The 16,892-nt window shown below is 44.9% G+C and overlaps 1 protein-coding gene across 6 annotated transcripts in view; it reads left to right on the top strand.

The window, feature by feature from the left end:
• LOC135541965 (membrane-associated phosphatidylinositol transfer protein 2-like) overlaps positions 1–16,892 on the top strand; it is a 75,507-nt gene extending 58,615 nt beyond the window's left edge. For 3 of the 6 annotated variants that reach the window (XM_064968497.1, XM_064968506.1, XM_064968521.1), the window contains 19 exons: positions 621–725; positions 869–933; positions 3,708–3,952; positions 4,048–4,237; positions 5,201–5,320; positions 5,577–5,791; positions 6,029–6,204; positions 6,384–6,554; positions 9,022–9,174; positions 10,260–10,424; positions 11,528–11,830; positions 13,215–13,363; positions 13,467–13,583; positions 13,690–13,806; positions 14,045–14,193; positions 14,415–14,564; positions 14,693–14,873; positions 15,123–15,251; positions 15,366–16,892. In XM_064968497.1, coding sequence (XP_064824569.1) covers positions 621–725; positions 869–933; positions 3,708–3,952; positions 4,048–4,237; positions 5,201–5,320; positions 5,577–5,791; positions 6,029–6,204; positions 6,384–6,554; positions 9,022–9,174; positions 10,260–10,424; positions 11,528–11,830; positions 13,215–13,363; positions 13,467–13,583; positions 13,690–13,806; positions 14,045–14,193; positions 14,415–14,564; positions 14,693–14,873; positions 15,123–15,251; positions 15,366–15,725 — 3,260 coding nt within the window. In that variant the 3' untranslated portion in view covers positions 15,726–16,892. The remainder of the gene's footprint in view (positions 1–620; positions 726–868; positions 934–3,707; positions 3,953–4,047; positions 4,238–5,200; positions 5,321–5,576; positions 5,792–6,028; positions 6,205–6,383; positions 6,555–9,021; positions 9,175–10,259; positions 10,425–11,527; positions 11,831–13,214; positions 13,364–13,466; positions 13,584–13,689; positions 13,807–14,044; positions 14,194–14,414; positions 14,565–14,692; positions 14,874–15,122; positions 15,252–15,365) is intronic. The other 3 variants (XM_064968530.1, XM_064968513.1, XM_064968537.1) reach the window with 3 other exon arrangements.

Consider the following 16,892-nt stretch of genomic DNA (forward strand, 5'->3'; position numbering starts at 1 on the left):
ATTTTTGACAACTTTTACTTCACTACATGCCTAAAGAAAATATTGTACTTTTTACTCCATACATTTTCCCTGACAACCCAAAGTAGTCGTTACATTTTGAATGCTTAGCAAGACAGGGAAATTGTGAAATTCATGCACTTACCAGGAGAACACGTGGTCATCCCTACTGCCTGCCTCTTCTGGTGGACTCAAACACAAATGCATCTTTTGTAAATCATGTTTGAGTGTTGGAGTGTACCCCTGGCTATCCATATATTTTTTAAACAAGAAAATGGTACAGTCACCTTTGCTTTATATAAGGAATTTGAAATTATTTCTACTTTTAGTTTTGATACTTAAGTATATTTTAGCATTTACATTTACTTTTGATACTTAAGTATATTTAAAACCAAATACTTTAACTTTTATTCAAGTAGTATTTTACTGGGTGAATTTCACTTTTACTTGAGTAACTTTCTATTAAGGTATCTTTTACTTTTACTCAAGTATGAAAATTGGGTACTTTTTCCACCACTGCTGAATATATTGTAGATGGGATAAAATGGCACATTGACTTAACAGGTGTTATACTTGGTAATATGGACACCTGGTAAAACAAATCCTGTCCCTTCTCCCCACAGAGGACTTGTCAGATGATGAACAGGTTTTCCCCAAGGAGATCGCCAAGTGGAACTCCAATGACCTCATGGACAAGATTGAGGCGGCTGACGCAGAAGACAACCCTGGTATGGAGACGAACCCTATGTGTTGTATTATGGGAGATAGGCGAGACAGAGGAGATGGAGTTTGTGTCAATGTCTTTTTTTACCGTCAGTGTTATATTACTCTGATTCTCGAAGTTAAAGTGTGTCTCTGGATGTTTCTGCAGGAGAGCTGTACAAGGATATGGCAGGGGACTATGAGAGGGCAGCCAGCGAGGAGAGACTAGATGAGGTAGGTACTTGGGAGGGTGAAGGGCTTTTCAACTGAACATTGGTATACCAACAACACCATGACAGCCAGACCCAAAATTTGTAGCATGTTACGTACAGTTGAAGTTGGAAGTTTAAATACACCTTAGCCAAATACATTTAAACTCAATTTTTCACAATTCCTGACATTTAATCCTAGTAAAAATTCCCTGTCAGTTCAAATCACCACTTTTATTTTAAGAAAGTGAAATGTCAGAATAATAGTGATTTATTTCAGCTTTTATTTCTTTCATCACATTCCCAGTGGGTCAGAAGTTTACATACACTCAATTAGTATTTGGTAGCATTGCCTTTAAATTGTTTAACCGGGTCAAACATTTCAGGTAGCCTTCCACAAGCTTCCCACAATAAGTTGGGTGAATTTTTTTTACCCCATTCCTTCTGACAGAGCTTGTGTAACTGAATCAGGTTTGTAGGCCTTCTTGCTCTCACACGCTTTTTCAGGTCTGCCCACACATTTTCTATAGGATTGAATTCAGGGCTTTGATGGCCACTCCAATACCTTGACTTTGTTGGCCTTTCAGCCATTTTGCCACAACTTTGGACGTATGCTTGGGGTCATTGTCCATGTGGAAGACACATTTGCTACCAAGCTTTAACCTCCTGACTGATGTCTTGAGATGTTGCTTCAATATATCCACCTAATTTTCCTTCCTCATGATGCCATCTATTTTAAGATGTGCACCATTCCCTCCTGCAGCAAAGCACCCCCACAACATGATGCTGCGACCCCCGTGCTTCACGGTTGGTATGGTGTTCTTCGCTTGCAAGCCTCCCCCTTTCTCCTCCAAACATGACGATGGTCATTATGACCAAACAGTTCTATTTTTGTTTCATCAGACCAGAGGACATTTCTCCAAAGTATGATCTTTGTCCCCATGTGCAGTTGCAAACCATAATCCATCTTTTTTATGGTGGTTTGGAGCAGTGGCTTCTTCCTTGCTGAGCGACCTTTCAGGTTATGTCGATATAAGACTTGTTTAACTGTGGATATAGATACTTTTGTATCTGTTTCCTCCAGCATCTTCACATGGTCCTTTGCTGTTGTTCTGGGATTGATTTGCACTTTTCACACCAAAGTACATTCATCTCTCGGAGACAGAAGGCGTCTCCTTCCTGAGTGGTATGAAGGCTGCGTGGTCCCATGGTGTTTACTTGCGTACTATTGTTTATACAGATGAACGTGGTACCTTCAGGCATTTGGAAATTTCTCCCAAGGATGAACCAGACTTGTGGAGGTCGACAATTTATTTCCTGAGGTCTTGGATGATTTCTTTTGATTTTCCCATGATGTCAAGCAAAGAGGCACTGAGTTTGAAGGTAGGCCTTGAAATACATCCACAGGTACATCTCCAATTGACTCAAATGATGTCAATTAGCCTATCAGAAGCTTCTAAAGCCATGACATCATTTTCTGGTATTTTCCAAGCTGTTCAAAGGCACAGTCAACTTAGTGTATGTAAACTTCTGAACCACTGGAATTGTGATATAGTGAATTATAAGTGAAATAATCTGTCTGTAAACAATTATTGGAAAAATGACTTGTGTCATGCACAAAGCAGATGTCCTAACAGATTTGCCAACACTATAGTTTGTTAACAAAAAATGTGTGGAGTGGTTGAAAAACGAGTTTGAATGACTCCAACCTAAGTGTATGTAAACTTCCGACTTCAACTGTAGATGCGGTCTGGCTGAGATCATATTCAGACAAAATATCAACATTAAACATGCAGGAGGTATGAGCTAAAGGGAAACTTAAATCCCAGTCACCCAGCCACTAAAGTGCTCAAGCCTAACCGTAGGTGTTGAAGTGAATATTCTGTGTAGGGCTTTAGTGGTGGCAGTCAGAGAGAGGTGGACTCCTTCAAGCACTCTCTGTCCTCTTGTGTTCAGATGCGTGGCTCTGTTAGCAGCCAAGCCTATAGCTCTACCATTCCCACCATCACCGTAACCAAGCACCAGTCAGTAAGTAAACTTCCTGTCCCATTGCATTATGGGCCAGAGTAGATCCACAGACACCCTAACAGACCCAGTAGTAAATGCCCTGCTCCTGTCTTTTCCCGAGCCCACCCGTTCTACTCCTCAAACCCCCTATCCCTTATGAAATATTCTCTGAACTGTAGCCGTGCCGTGGAGTGTATTGTGTACAGCCTCTGTGAAAAATGTGAGTTTTTGAACACACAAAAACTTCACATTTACATTTTCCCTTTTTATGTGAGTGTGGTTTTGTATTTGTATACAAATGTGTCTCTGCCCTTGGTTTTTCTTGTTGTTGTAGTGGTTTGCTAACGTTGGAAGCGTTTGCAGTGTGACCAGCTGGGGTGTAGGTTGGTCAGCGTCTCTTAATGATGCTCTGAGTGTGAAGAGGAAAGCTGGACAGGCATGCTGTTGCTGGATAGGGTGTAGTTATCACAAACTGTATACGCTTCCTGAGTTTCATATCTGAAGGAAGTGGAAGTGCAAACTGAACACACAATGAGATGTTTCGCTATATACTAAAGAGGTGTGTGCAACCACAAAGCCTTGTTATTGTCTCAGTGTGGTTTTGTGAGTAAGTCAAGAAGCATGTTGTCAGTGGTCATGATACTTTAGTAGTCAAGCCAGAAGCATGGTTCTATGGGTGAATGGCTTCATTTCCCTTGAGTTAACAGATCTCTCTAATGTCCCTCATCCTGCCTTTTCTCTTTACCTCCCATTCACTCCATCCATTCCCCATCCTTTCCTCCGCCATAATAGGACCTGTCCTCCCAGCAATGTCTGCAGCCTTCTAAGATTCATGTGCTGATCCTGGTGTTACATGGGGGCAACATCCTGGACACAGGCGGAGGGGACCAGACCAGTAAGCAAGGCGACATCAACACTATCAGCACGGCCTTTGACGCAGTGATGCGCGTGCACTATCCCACTGCGCTGGGCCGCATCGCCATCCGTCTGGTTCCCTGTCCCGCCATCTGCGCTGAGGCCTTCTCCCTGGTGACCAAGTGAGGGACACACACATTCTACACAACCGTAGATATTGTGTACACAACCTACTACTATTACTAACCTTCCCCTGTGTGTGTATCCCTGGCTTCAGTCTCAGCCCATACAGTTATGATGAGAGCTGTCTGTCGAGCAGTCAGGACCACATCCCCCTGGCTGCCCTGCCTCTGCTGGCCACATCCGCCCCCCAGTACCAGGAGGCTGTGGCCACCGTCATCATGAGAGCCAACCAGGTGTACAATGACTTCATCAGGTCCCTGATCGGGGCAACCTTCTCTGGCCAGGTGAGGAGCTGCTACTGACCTGTCAGCCTCTCTGTTAATACGGGCCTGTCAACCTCTCCATTGATATGGGCCTGTCAACCTCTCCGTTGATACGGGCCTGTCAGCCTCTCCGTTGATACGGGCCTGTCAGCCTCTCCGTTGATACGGGCCTGTCAGCCTCTCCGTTGATACGGGCCTGTCAGCCTCTCTGTTAATACGGTCCTGTCAGCCTCTCTGTTAATACGGGCCTGTCAGCCTCTCTGTTAATACGGGCCTGTCAGCCTCTCTGTTAATACGGGCCTGTCAGCCTCTCTGTTAATACGGTCCTGTCAGCCTCTCTGTTGATACGGGCCTGTCAGCCTCTCTGTTAATACGGTCCTGTCAGCCTCTCTGTTAATACGGGCCTGTCAGCCTCTCTGTTAATACGGGCCTGTCAGCCTCTCTGTTAATACGGTCCTGTCAGCCCCTCCGTTGATACGGGCCTGTCAGCCCCTCCGTTGATACGGGCCTGTCAGCCCCTCCGTTGATACGGGCCTGTCAGGCCCTCCGTTGATACGGGCCTGTCAGCCCCTCCGTTGATACGGGCCTGTCAGCCCCTCCGTTGATTCGGGCATGGAGCTCTAAAATGGCAAGAGCATGTTCCCAAGTCAGAGGAGATTTCTTATGAAAAACATCATTTGGATTTGAATCCTTTCAGCACCAAATGAATTATGTGGGTGTTTTCTGTTTCTGAATTATGTGGATGTTTTCTGACCCTAGCATTCAATATTTGTCGCAAGTTGAATTTAGTATACATTTTCCTAACAAATTGTCAGAAGCTCACATTATTTTTACTTATGTGCGCCTGCAAATGTGTGGGTGTGTTTGATTATGTGGTTATTACAGCTGATTATTTTAAAAGGGGTTGGAAGCCGTTATGTGCATCCTGTTGGATATCTAATGACCTGATCTGTTTTAGTAAATTGACCTGTGACCTCTGTGTAGGTGTGCCTGATTGGGGACTGTGTGGGAGGGATCCTGGGGTTTGACGCATTGTGCAGCAGCAACCAAACTATTGGTGACAGCCAGAACAGCAGCCGCAGGGGCAGTGTAATCAGCGTACAGGTAAGACCGAAACCTTGATGCTTATTTACTCTCTCTGTTCCTAAGCTTTACATTGTTACCCATACTCCAAATCACAGACACTCACTCACCTAGTAGCTCGAAATAAAAGTTACAACACTCTACTATTTCACCACCACATTTCTCCGCTGAGAAGGACACTTTATCCAGCGTCCAACCTAGGTCTGGTGCCGTTTGCATGTCAGTCAAGTTCAGCATGCATTTCCCATCCTCTGCCCCCCCCCATCCCTCCCTGCAGGACCAGGACCTCCTCTCCCCAGGCATCATCATAAACAGTGGGCACGGCTCTGCCTCTCCCACTCTGGAGGGCAGCCGCCACCTGAGCCTCAGCAACATCGACATCCCCCGCTCAGGAGGACCAGACGACTCCAAGAGACAGCAGCCGCGCAAAAGGAGTGGCGACTCCACATACGAGCTGGACACCATCAAACACCACCAGGCCTTCCTGACCAGGTGTGACAGGATCTGTGTTACTACAGTTACATGACATCCTTGATGTCGCTGATGGATAATAGTTAATGTCACTGTACTGAGAAGGGTATGGCTATGCATGTGATATTGTAGAGTCATGGGTTGCTGTAATCTTTTACCTACATTGATCTGCCTTTCTGTGTTTGTGTGTATACATGTGGATGTGGATGTGCTTCCCTCTTTCTGACTCTGGCTGTTTGTCTATTGTTTTCCCCTCAGCCTCCACTCCAGTGTCCTGCGGACTGACCCGTGCTCCCGCAGGTCCAGCAGCAGCACCTTCCAGGATGCAGGCTGTCTGGGGAGGTTTGACTTTGAGGTGGCAGACTTCTTCCTCTTCGGCTCTCCTCTGGGCCTTGTCCTTGCCCTGAGGAAGACTGTCATTCCTGTGCTGGATGGTAATCCCACCTAAACAGAGGGAAAATGAATAAAGTGCTTTAAAAATGTGTTATTTTAATATGTGAACATTTTTGTGCTATGAATCGGGAAATGAAAACCAAGGAGGTACTATGGGGTCTTATCTCCTTGAAACCCCCTTCTCCTTCTTTTATGCCTCTCAACATCTGTCTCCCCTTAGTGGCCCAGCTGCGCCCAGCTTGCCAGCAGGTCTACAACCTGTTCCATCCAGCCGACCCCTCGGCCTCGCGCCTGGAGCCCCTCCTGGAGAAGAAGTTCCACCTCCTGCCCCCCTTCAACGTACCCCGCTACACACGCTTCCCCCTGGGGGACGGCAACTCCGCGCTACTGGGTGAGCACACTGGAATGAGAGCTGGAAGAGTTCACTCAGACACACACACTCACACACAAGCTAGCACCTGTATGAGCATATATCTGTTGTGGAAATATATGCAAACAAAAAATGTACTCATTTGTTACATTCATTGGTTATATAGCCCTTGATTAACCATTGGGGACTCCATGGGATGTAGCAGAGTGTGTAGAAACTAACAAATGTGATGGATTATGTTTGTTTTTTGACTTCTCTCCCACACGTACAGGGAATGTCTCTGAGACCTATTGCCAGTGGTCTGTTGATTGCTATAGAGAGAGGCACCGAAAATAGCTTCAAGTTGAGAAAAATGAAGAAGTAAAATGGCCGAACTCTATGCAGTGCATTCAGAAAGTATTCAGACCCCTTCCCTTTTACGTTACAGCTTTATTCTAAAATGGGGAGAAGGGCCTTGGTCAGGTAGGTGACCAAGAACCTGATGGTCACTCTGACAGAGCTCTCGAGTTCCTCTGTGGAGATGAGAGTACCTTCCAGAAGGACAACCATCTCTGCAGCACTCCACCAATCAGGCCTTTAAGGTAGAGTGGCCAGACGGAAGCCACTCCTTTTTTTTCTTTTCTTACCTTTATTTTACTATTCTTATTTTCAATGACGGCCTAGGAACAGTGGGTTAACTGCCTGTTCAGGGGCAGAACGACAGATTTGTACCTTGTCAGCTCGGGGATTCGAACTTGCAACCTTTCGGTTACCAGTCCAACGCTCTAACCACTAGGCTACCCTGCCGCCCCCACTCCTCAGTTTCCAAAAGGCACCTAAAGGACTCTCAGACCATTAGAAACAAGATTCTCTGGTCTGATGAAACCAAGATCGAACTCTTTGACCTGAATACCAAGCGTTAACATCTGGAGGAAACCTGGCACCATCCCCACTGTGACACATGGTGGTGACAGCATCATGCTGTGGGGATGTTTTTCAGCGGCAGGGACTGGGAGACTAGTCTGGATCGAGGGAAAGATGAACAGAGCAAAGTACAGAGAGAGAGAACCTGCTCCAGAGCGCTCATGACCTCAGACTGGGTCGACGGTTCACCTTCAAACAGGACAACGACCCTAAGCACACAGCCAAGACAACGCAGGAGTGGCTTTGGGACAAGTCTCTGCATGTCCTTTATTGGCCAAGCCAGAGCCTGAACTTGAACCCAATCGAACATCTCTGGAGAGACCTGAAAATAGCTGTGCAGCAATGCTCCTCATCCAACCTGACAGAGCTTGAAAGGAACTGCAGAGAAGAATGGGAGAAACTCCCAAAATAAAATACAATTTTATTTGTCACATGCGCCGAATACAACAGGTGAAATGCTTACTTACAAGCCCTTAACCAACAATGCAGTTTTAAGAAAATACAATAAATAAATAAAAATAAACAAAGAGATAAGAATAACAAATAAAGGAACAGCAGTAAATAACAATAGCAGGGGGTACCAGTACAGAGTCAATGTGCGGGGGGCACCAGTGTCGAGGTAATTGAGGTAATATGTACATGTAGGTGGTGTTATTAAAGTGATTATGCATAGATAATAACAGAGAATAGCAGCAGCATTCCCGGGGGAGGCACAATGCAAATAGTCTGGGTAGCCATTTGATTAGCTGTTCAGGAGTCTTATGGCCAAATCTTTTCAGTCTCCAGAGGGAGAATAGGTTTTGTCGTGCCCTCTTCACGACTGTCTTGGTGTGCTTGGACCATGTTAGTTTGTTGGTGATGTGGACACCAAGGAACTTGAAGCTCTCAACCTGCTCCACTACAGCCCTGTCGATGAGAATGGGGGGCGTGCTCGGTCCTCCTTTTCCTGTAGTCCACAATCATCTCCTTTGTCTCGATAAAGCTGTGCAAAGCTTGTAGGGTCATACCCAAGAAGACCCGAGGCTGTAATCACTGCCAAAGGTGCTTCAACACAGTACAGAGTAAAGGGTCTGAATACTTATGTAAATGTGATATTTCAGTATTTTATTTTTAATACATTTGCAAAACTCTCAAAAAAACATGTATCATTATGGGGTATTGTGTGTAGATTGATGAGGGGGAAAAAACTTTCATCAATTTTAGAATAAGGCTGTAACGTAACAAAATGTGGAAAAACTCAAGGGCTCTGAATACTCCAAATGCACTGTGTGCTGTATATGACTTTGGTTAGAACCAACAGAGTCTGAATTAGAATCCAAGAACAGCGTCATCCTGCTCCCCTTAGCTCTACTACAACCTGTTGTTGCCTTAGTTACTCCTACTGCAGTATTTCCTTAGCTCTAAGGGCTTGACTCGCAAATCCTGTTTCACATTTCTGTTGTTCTTGTTATTGTTTCATGTTTTCTGTGTCTTCATTGTCTTCCTTTCCCCTCTCTCGACCTCCTGCCCCCATCTCTGAAAAAACCTACCCCCTTACCCTGAAAACCCTGCCCCCTACCCTCTGATCCCCCACCTCCCCCTTTAGTGGAGACAGTCCAGAGCAACCCTCAGCTCCTGCTCGATAGTGGGACCCCCCTCTCTTTCCGCTGTCAGGATCCTATCAGCGAGACCTGCTTCCCTGTGCCCGTGCTGAACTGGCAGGAGGGCTCCCTCAAGGCCACACCTGCTGTTCTAGAGTGTGTGTAGCCTCTCCTCTTCACTTGCATCCCCCGATGTCTCTCACTCTGTGTCGTACATGTCTTTTTGTGTTAGTTGCACCCTCTTTCCACACTGACTTTGTCTGTGTGTATTTTTTCACACCCGTACCAATACTGGTGTATTAGAATGCTTTGGGAATGTTACCCCACTCAAGAGTTGGGGTCACATTACTGGCTGTTCCAGGTCAATCATGTCCTATATGAGCCCTCGTTCTGCAGGATTCAGTCCATTGCCTTTATTATAGCTCATTTGCATGGCCCTCAGAATCTCTAAACATTTTCATGATTTACAGAGACTGCAATGGGTTCCACAGTGAATGAAACCTTGACCTGGAAGAGTCTGTCCTTGTTTTGCTGTGTTTCGCTAATGCCATAAATGATTTATGTCCTTTGTAATGGTATGAAAATAGCGTGCCACTTCCTGCACTCGTTGTTGTGATGTGGTTTCTTTGCTGCCACAGCATCTCCTCAGCATCATATACACGAGTTGGGGATTGTGTTTTAAGGTGGTAGGCAAAGGTCTCCATATAAACCATAACTGTCTTCTGGTAGATTTTGCCAAATCTGAGGCTTGGAAGCTAAACGGACTGTGTTGCTCAGATGTCGGCTTGAATCATGGAACCCTGCCCCTTGCATTGTAATTGTGTATCCTTGTGTTTTTCTGCTTGTGATGGTGGTGAATATAGTATCTCCTGACTTTTTTGTTACAACAACATGTTGATTAGCTTCACATACTAAATGAGACTGTTACCACTTTAGTTATACATGGTAATAATAATCCAGATAATCATTTGACAGATATTAAAATCTTTGAGGCATAGTGCTGTGACAACCAATGGAGTAACATCTCACTTTTAACATGCTGTTGTATTAATCAGTCCACTATCTGATCACTCACTGATTGTCCAAAGAAATCTGATGTTGGCACCTGCTGGTTTCTGAAAGCATGGTGTGGTCCATCACATTTCTTGGTTGCAACCCCTTCCTTCTCATCCTGTTCCCTCGCTGTTCATCCTCCTCTTGTCTTGTCTATGTCTAATGGGATCTCCTTGTTTCGACTCAATAGCGGATGTTGTTCAGTCTCATGGTGGTGTCTTCATGGACAGTTCGTACCCCTCCTCCCCCGTTACGGGCCCCCACTGCCGGGGCCTGCGCAGGGCCAGTGAGGTCAGCATTGCCAGCCAGGTTTCAGGAATGGCAGACAGTTACACTGCCACCAACATAGCCAACAGTAAGTGTTCTCGTTACCACAAGTATCTCTCTCTCAACTCCTCTTTCAGTCAATCTCTTCTCTCTCCTTAGTTCGACCCCCTCTTTTCTTTTCTGTCCTGTTCTATCTTCCTCTTCCTACTCCACTGCACTCCTTCAATCTCCTCTCAATCTTTTCTCTCTCGCTCATTCTAACCGTCCTTACTCAGACTGCACACATCACTCAGTGCACCGGATCCCGAGCGGCTCTGTAGGGACCCAGTTGTGCCTGCATTCACGGAATAACCACATAGTTACCTGCTAGCTAGCGCCAACACATTATGACACCTGTGATGGATTGCACTGCTCTAAGCCCCTTCATCATAGAGGGAGCAAACAGTGGACGTTGTCCATTGTTCAAATACAATGTGCCAGAAGATTATCACTCTACTACTAAAGAAACCAAAGCTCACCTCCTTTCACTGCGTGTCTGTCTTACTCTGACCCATTGTTTGAATATAAATGCAAAGGCTGCGTTCTGCATTTATTTAATGTTTGCCATGCATGTAGAGACCCGTTTAGCTGAATCATTCCTGCATTGTTCGCTCCCTGTCGCACTGTCTGCCTAGGTGACCAAGCTTCTGTTGTTTGATGTAAAGATTTTCTCACTAAGTAGCAGATATGTCCTATATAAGGCCCAATAACACCTACAGAAGTATCACATGGCTTTAAAAACATTTACTAACAATGTACTCAGTTGGGAAGTTGCAATAGTGCGTTGATGAGATCATTTCTAGTTCATGGTTATTGGAAGAAATGCCATGGAAAACATTTTTCACTGTTCAGGAATACAACAAAACTAAGAGTGCACAATATGTTGTGAAAAAAAGTATGCAAATGGGTTTTGTTGAATATATAATTATAACCTTTTTTTCCCAGTTCATCTGAGGACCAATCAGACACTCAATTGAATATTTTGTTTTGAAGACATTTTCAGGTTGTGAATGCAGCTCGTAGCAAAAGTACTTCACATGTATGTTTGTAAACTGGAATTAACTGCATTATACAGTATGACACCAATTTCCTTTGTCCTTATCCATCAATAATTTTCACCTGGTTTCTTTCTTTTTGTGTTGTTTCCCATAGCACAACCAGGCCAAATTAACCAAACCAAAAAACTCAGCCTTTTGTCCCAAATCGCCCTGACATCACAAACCAAATTCTCCCTGAGAAGCCCCCCTAAATCCCATAGAAAAGAAAGGACTGATCCAGTCCGAGGATCTACTGACACAGACAACGGGTCACAACCAGACCCAGAGGCAGACCCAGACGCTAACAGAGGTGTAAGCCCCTGTGGCTCTGGTCAGTTAGAGAGACACCTGTCAGCTGGCCTGGATTATACCATATATGACCTGGTCTCCCTGGACTCCCAGGCAGAGGTGGATCAAGGTATTCTTTTAAGGGAGTGGACCCTATCAACTCTGTACCAAAGCCAGGCTGAGGCTACTTCTGACTCTTATCCTCCTCCTCTTTGATTGCACAATAAATTAGGATTTAATCTCTTTTCAATATGCTTCTTGGCTGCCCTAGACATCTCCCAGCTTGACTCACTCTCCCTCTCTGTTTCTATGATGAACTCTGCTCTGAAAGGACTGACCCCAACCCTCTTCCCTGGTGGAATATGTCTATTGTATACAATAGTCCCAACAAACTTTACACTTTAAAAGTGTAACATACCCATCATCCAAATGATATAGCGGGAAGGCTACTGGCCCAATTTGCCAGTCTCTGCCTCAAAGTTAACACCATTGAATATAGGTGAGTTCATGAAGTCCACCACCAACAAAATGGAAGATATGTTTACAAAACCATCACACAATTTTACCACTGCCATGTGGTGGAGCCCTATGGACACTGTAACAGATAAGGTTCAACAGATATTTTTGTCCCAGCCTGTTCTGGAGGCAAACATGAATTGATTAGTGACAGTCCCAGTGTGAATCCACTTAGTTCAGTTTTATTTGGTGTCTTTTTAATCCCATCTTCCCGTTTCTTCATGTTTCATATACTAATACAAATAACTATGCTGCTTTAACATTGACTCATGTTTCATATACTAATACAAATAACTATGCTGCTTAAACATTGACTCATGTTTCATATACTAATACAAATAACTATGCTGCTTAAACATTGACTCATGTTTCATATACTAATACAAATAACTATGCTGCTTAAACATTGACTCATGTTTCATATACTAATACAAATAACTATGCTGCTTAAACATTGACTCATGTTTCATATACTAATACAAATAACTATGCTGCTTAAACATTGACTCATGTTTCATATACTAATACAAATAACTATGCTGCTTAAACATTGACTCATGTTTCATATACTAATACAAATAACTATGCTGCTTAAACATTGACTCATGTTTCATATACTAATACAAATAACTATGCTGCTTAAACATTGACTCATGTTTCATATACTAATACAAATAACTATGCTGCTTTAACATTTGACTCATGTTTCTTGTACTAACTTTAACAATATAATTATTGCATAAACATTATCTTCCCTCCTATATTTGTTTCAAAGCTTTGTCAGCTGGGAGTAACACTCTTCAACTCCTGTCTTACTTCCCTTCGAGCTGAGGAACTGCTGTGGACTATCTGGGCTTTGATAGTGGTTTATGAATGAATGCAGTCTTCCTTCAAACGGTTCATGTTTTTACCTTTCCAGGGGTGTGTATTGGGATGTTTTTGCCCCTCTGCCCCCATGCCACCCCACCCTTACCCATGTACCCCCTGTCACCGTGCAGTCGCAGCCCGTTGGTGGGGAACCAAGCGTATGGACTTTGCCTTGTACTGCCCTGATGCCCTGACAGCCTTCCCCACGGTGGCACTACCGCACCTCTTCCATGCATCCTACTGGGAGTCCACGGATGTAGTGTCCTTCCTGCTGCGACAGGTAAACTCGCCCCCCAAACATCCATGGCCTGTGCTTCTCGCCCCCTTTACACTAGTCTAGGCATGGTGAGTAGGTATGGGGTCATCTATATGTTTCTTTTTAGGTGATGAGGCATGAAAACTCCAGCATACTGGAGCTGGATGGTAAGGAGGTGTCAGAGTTCACTCCATCCAAACCTCGGGAGAAGTGGCTCAGGAAGAGAACCCACGTCAAGATCAGGGTACGGTCTGGTCCTATCAGAACAGTGTTGACCACTTGAAGAGATTCATTCTATAGGCTAACACTGTAATTGTCTCAATCTATTCATGAGTGTGTGTTTTTGACAGAATGTGACAGCCAATCATCGTGTGAACGATGCAGTGTTCACAGAAGATGGGCAGCAGATTGTGACTGGCCGCTTCATGTACGGACCTCTTGACATGGTCACATTGACAGGGGAGAAGGTGGGCCCTCTCTCTCAGCAATCATTATTTTTATTTATCATTACAACAATGAAAACAGTATGTGTGTAACACAAAGGGCTATATACAAATATATATATATCTATATCTCCCATCTTATGTACTAATCCCTCCATCCATGAGTCATATCTGTATTTGTTTTCAATCCAATACACAGCACATGTATGTGCAAATCCTATGTGTTTGTGTTCATAGTGGTCGTATATCTCTATGTTTACAGGTGGACATCCACATCATGACCCAGCCCCCGTCTGGAGACTGGGTGTACTTTGACACAGAGCTGACCAACAGCAGCGGCCGCGTGTACTTCATCATCCCAGAGAGCAAACGGCTGGGGGTTGGTGTCTATCCGGTCAAACTGGTGGTCAGGTGAGACTGGGGATTGGTGTCTATCCGGTAAAACTGGAGGTCAGGAGAGACTGGCATCTATGGCACGCTCTTCTATGGCCTCTTTCAGCCAATCCAGTCCTGAGGCCTGATACGTGGTGACCTCGCTTTTACATTTCTCTAATATATTTTTTTATTCTGTTTCTTAATTTCTTTCCATTTGTATCCGTCTCTCCTCCTCCATCATGTCCCATCACTGCCAGGGGGGACCACACATTTGCAGACAGCTACCTGACAGTGCTTCCCCGTGGGACAGAGTTTGTGGTGTTCAGTATAGACGGCTCATTTGCTGCCAGTGTGTCCATCATGGGAAGCGACCCCAAAGTGCGCGCCGGAGCAGTCGACGTGGTCAGGTAATATGCACCTGGCATCATCACTTGGTGGATAGTCATAACCATCAAAATGATTGATCTCTGTTTTTGTTTCTATAATTGTATTGCACTCTCTCCACTCTTTCTTATACTGTTGGATTTCTTTCCAGGCACTGGCAGGACCTGGGCTATCTGATTGTCTATGTGACAGGGCGTCCAGACATGCAGAAGCAGAGAGTGGTGGCCTGGCTGTCTCAGCATAACTTTCCCCATGGCATCGTGTCCTTCTGTGATGGCCTGGTCCACGACCCACTCAGACACAAGGCCAACTTCCTCAAGTCACTCATGGAGGTCAGGATGGGAGTGGGGGTTGGGTGGTGGGTTTCTGGAGGGGACTGAAGGTGGGTAACAGGCTGGGGGTAGGTTCAAAAGTAGTTGAGGGCTAAGGGGAATGGTGCAAAATGCATGATGGGGGACAATGAAGGGAGAAGAGATGATTGAGGAGATGAGGCAAACAAAAAGATAATGAGAGAGATTTTCGAGAAAATAAGTTGTCTTGGTCAGAATTTATAGATGACACGTAATTTTCTGGTTCCACAGGCTCACATGAAGATCTTTGCTGGCTACGGTTCTACCAAAGACATTTCCGTCTACACCTCCATCGGCCTCTCTCCCTCCCAGATCTACATCATTGGCCGACCCTCCAAGAAGATGCAAGCTCAGTGCCAGGTAAGATACACATGCACTTCTGACATTTTGAGTTTAGTCCTGGTCCTGAAGTTTACTATATGCAGCACGCCATTACATTTTATGATTGTCTCTTTCCCCTGCCTGTCCCAACAGTTCATTACTGAGGGCTATGCGACCCACCTCTCTCAGCTGGAGTACAACCAGCGCTCCCGGCCACCAAAAACCAGCAGTGCCCGCATGGTCCTACGGAAAGGCAGCTTTGGTCTGGGTGCAAAAAGCGACTTTCTGCGGAAGCGGAACCACCTGCTGCGCACCATTTCCGCCCAGCCGGCCCCCAGCTCGTCCACCGGCAGCGGCCACAGCAGACCAGAGCGCACACAGAGCCAGTCAGACAGCCACAGCCACAGCCAGCACGGCCCGGGACCAGCCCAGCGCAGCATGAGCATGGCAGCAGGCTGCTGGGGCCGCAGTGGCAGCACAAAGCTGGAACCTGGGATTTTCAACCCAAAGTAGGGTTAGAGAGGTAGATAAGAGAGGGAGGATAAGGAGAGTGTGTAAAGTTAGAGAAGAAGAGGATGAAAATGAGAAAGGAGGGAAAGCCTGCAAAATAATAAAATAAATTAAAATTGAGTTGACAAGTAATTTCAAGATGGGAGAGATGCTGAAAGTAGGCTTTCACGGCTCTATATATAGACAGGAAGTAGAATGAGAGAATACAGCATTGAAAATCTTAGGTGCTACGAACCAGTCTTTGTAAAGCGACACCATCAACATACCTGAATCAACAAAAATATGCGGTCAGAGGCTCTTTTTACTTCAGACAGTGATACAATGGAGAATCGCCTTTTAAGAAGCATCTTATTTAAGCAAGGAACATGTATGCACAACACACAAACCATTGGCCAACAATAGCAAAAGTTGCTGATGAAAAAGTTGCATATTGTTTTAGTGTTTATTTATCAATGTCTGTAATACCATATCGATATACATAGTGTGTGTCCTGGACTGGGGCTTCAGAATGGAGCTGGTTCCATTCTCTGGTAATTCAGCGCCCCCATGCTGCAGGTTTGGGTTAAGTCCTGATAGATCAATGTTCCCCATCTTCCACCCTGGGCTTTACAGGTGTGTTTTTATCCTCCTTGCACCATGGCAGTCTACAGTCTCCCAGAACCACACAAATACAGCCAATATAGAATCATGGCATTTCTTCAGATACTGCAATACTCCCAGGTTTGTGTACCAATTGCTCTTTGGTTACAGTTGAGAACCCAATTATTGTCTGTGCTATCATACAGAATGTTACATTAGCTATAGGCCACTGCAATCATTGCCTACACAACAGGTATATTTATAGATATCACTTTCAGGGCAAACTTGTATTACTGTAAGGTGATGTGCCAAAGTAGGCCGTATGAAATTGTATACTAAATGTGAAGGGATAAGCTGAATCCAAGATGTCCTTTGAGACAGGCTGAAACTGCTCTGTGGTCCTCGTTTGGGATGATTGATTGTATAGTTGAAGATGATCAAGGCTTGTCTATAATAATGTTTGTTGAGCTGGGGTCAGGTCTACCAAGGGGCCATTATCTAGTATCCTCTTCACACGGAGGAGATTCACATTCAGGATACAGTTTTTAATTATTTTTAGATAGATAGATATAAATGTGTATATATACTTTT

The sequence above is a fragment of the Oncorhynchus masou genome, chromosome 1 (genome assembly GCF_036934945.1).
Source record: "Oncorhynchus masou masou isolate Uvic2021 chromosome 1, UVic_Omas_1.1, whole genome shotgun sequence".
Lineage (NCBI taxonomy): Eukaryota > Metazoa > Chordata > Actinopteri > Salmoniformes > Salmonidae > Oncorhynchus > Oncorhynchus masou.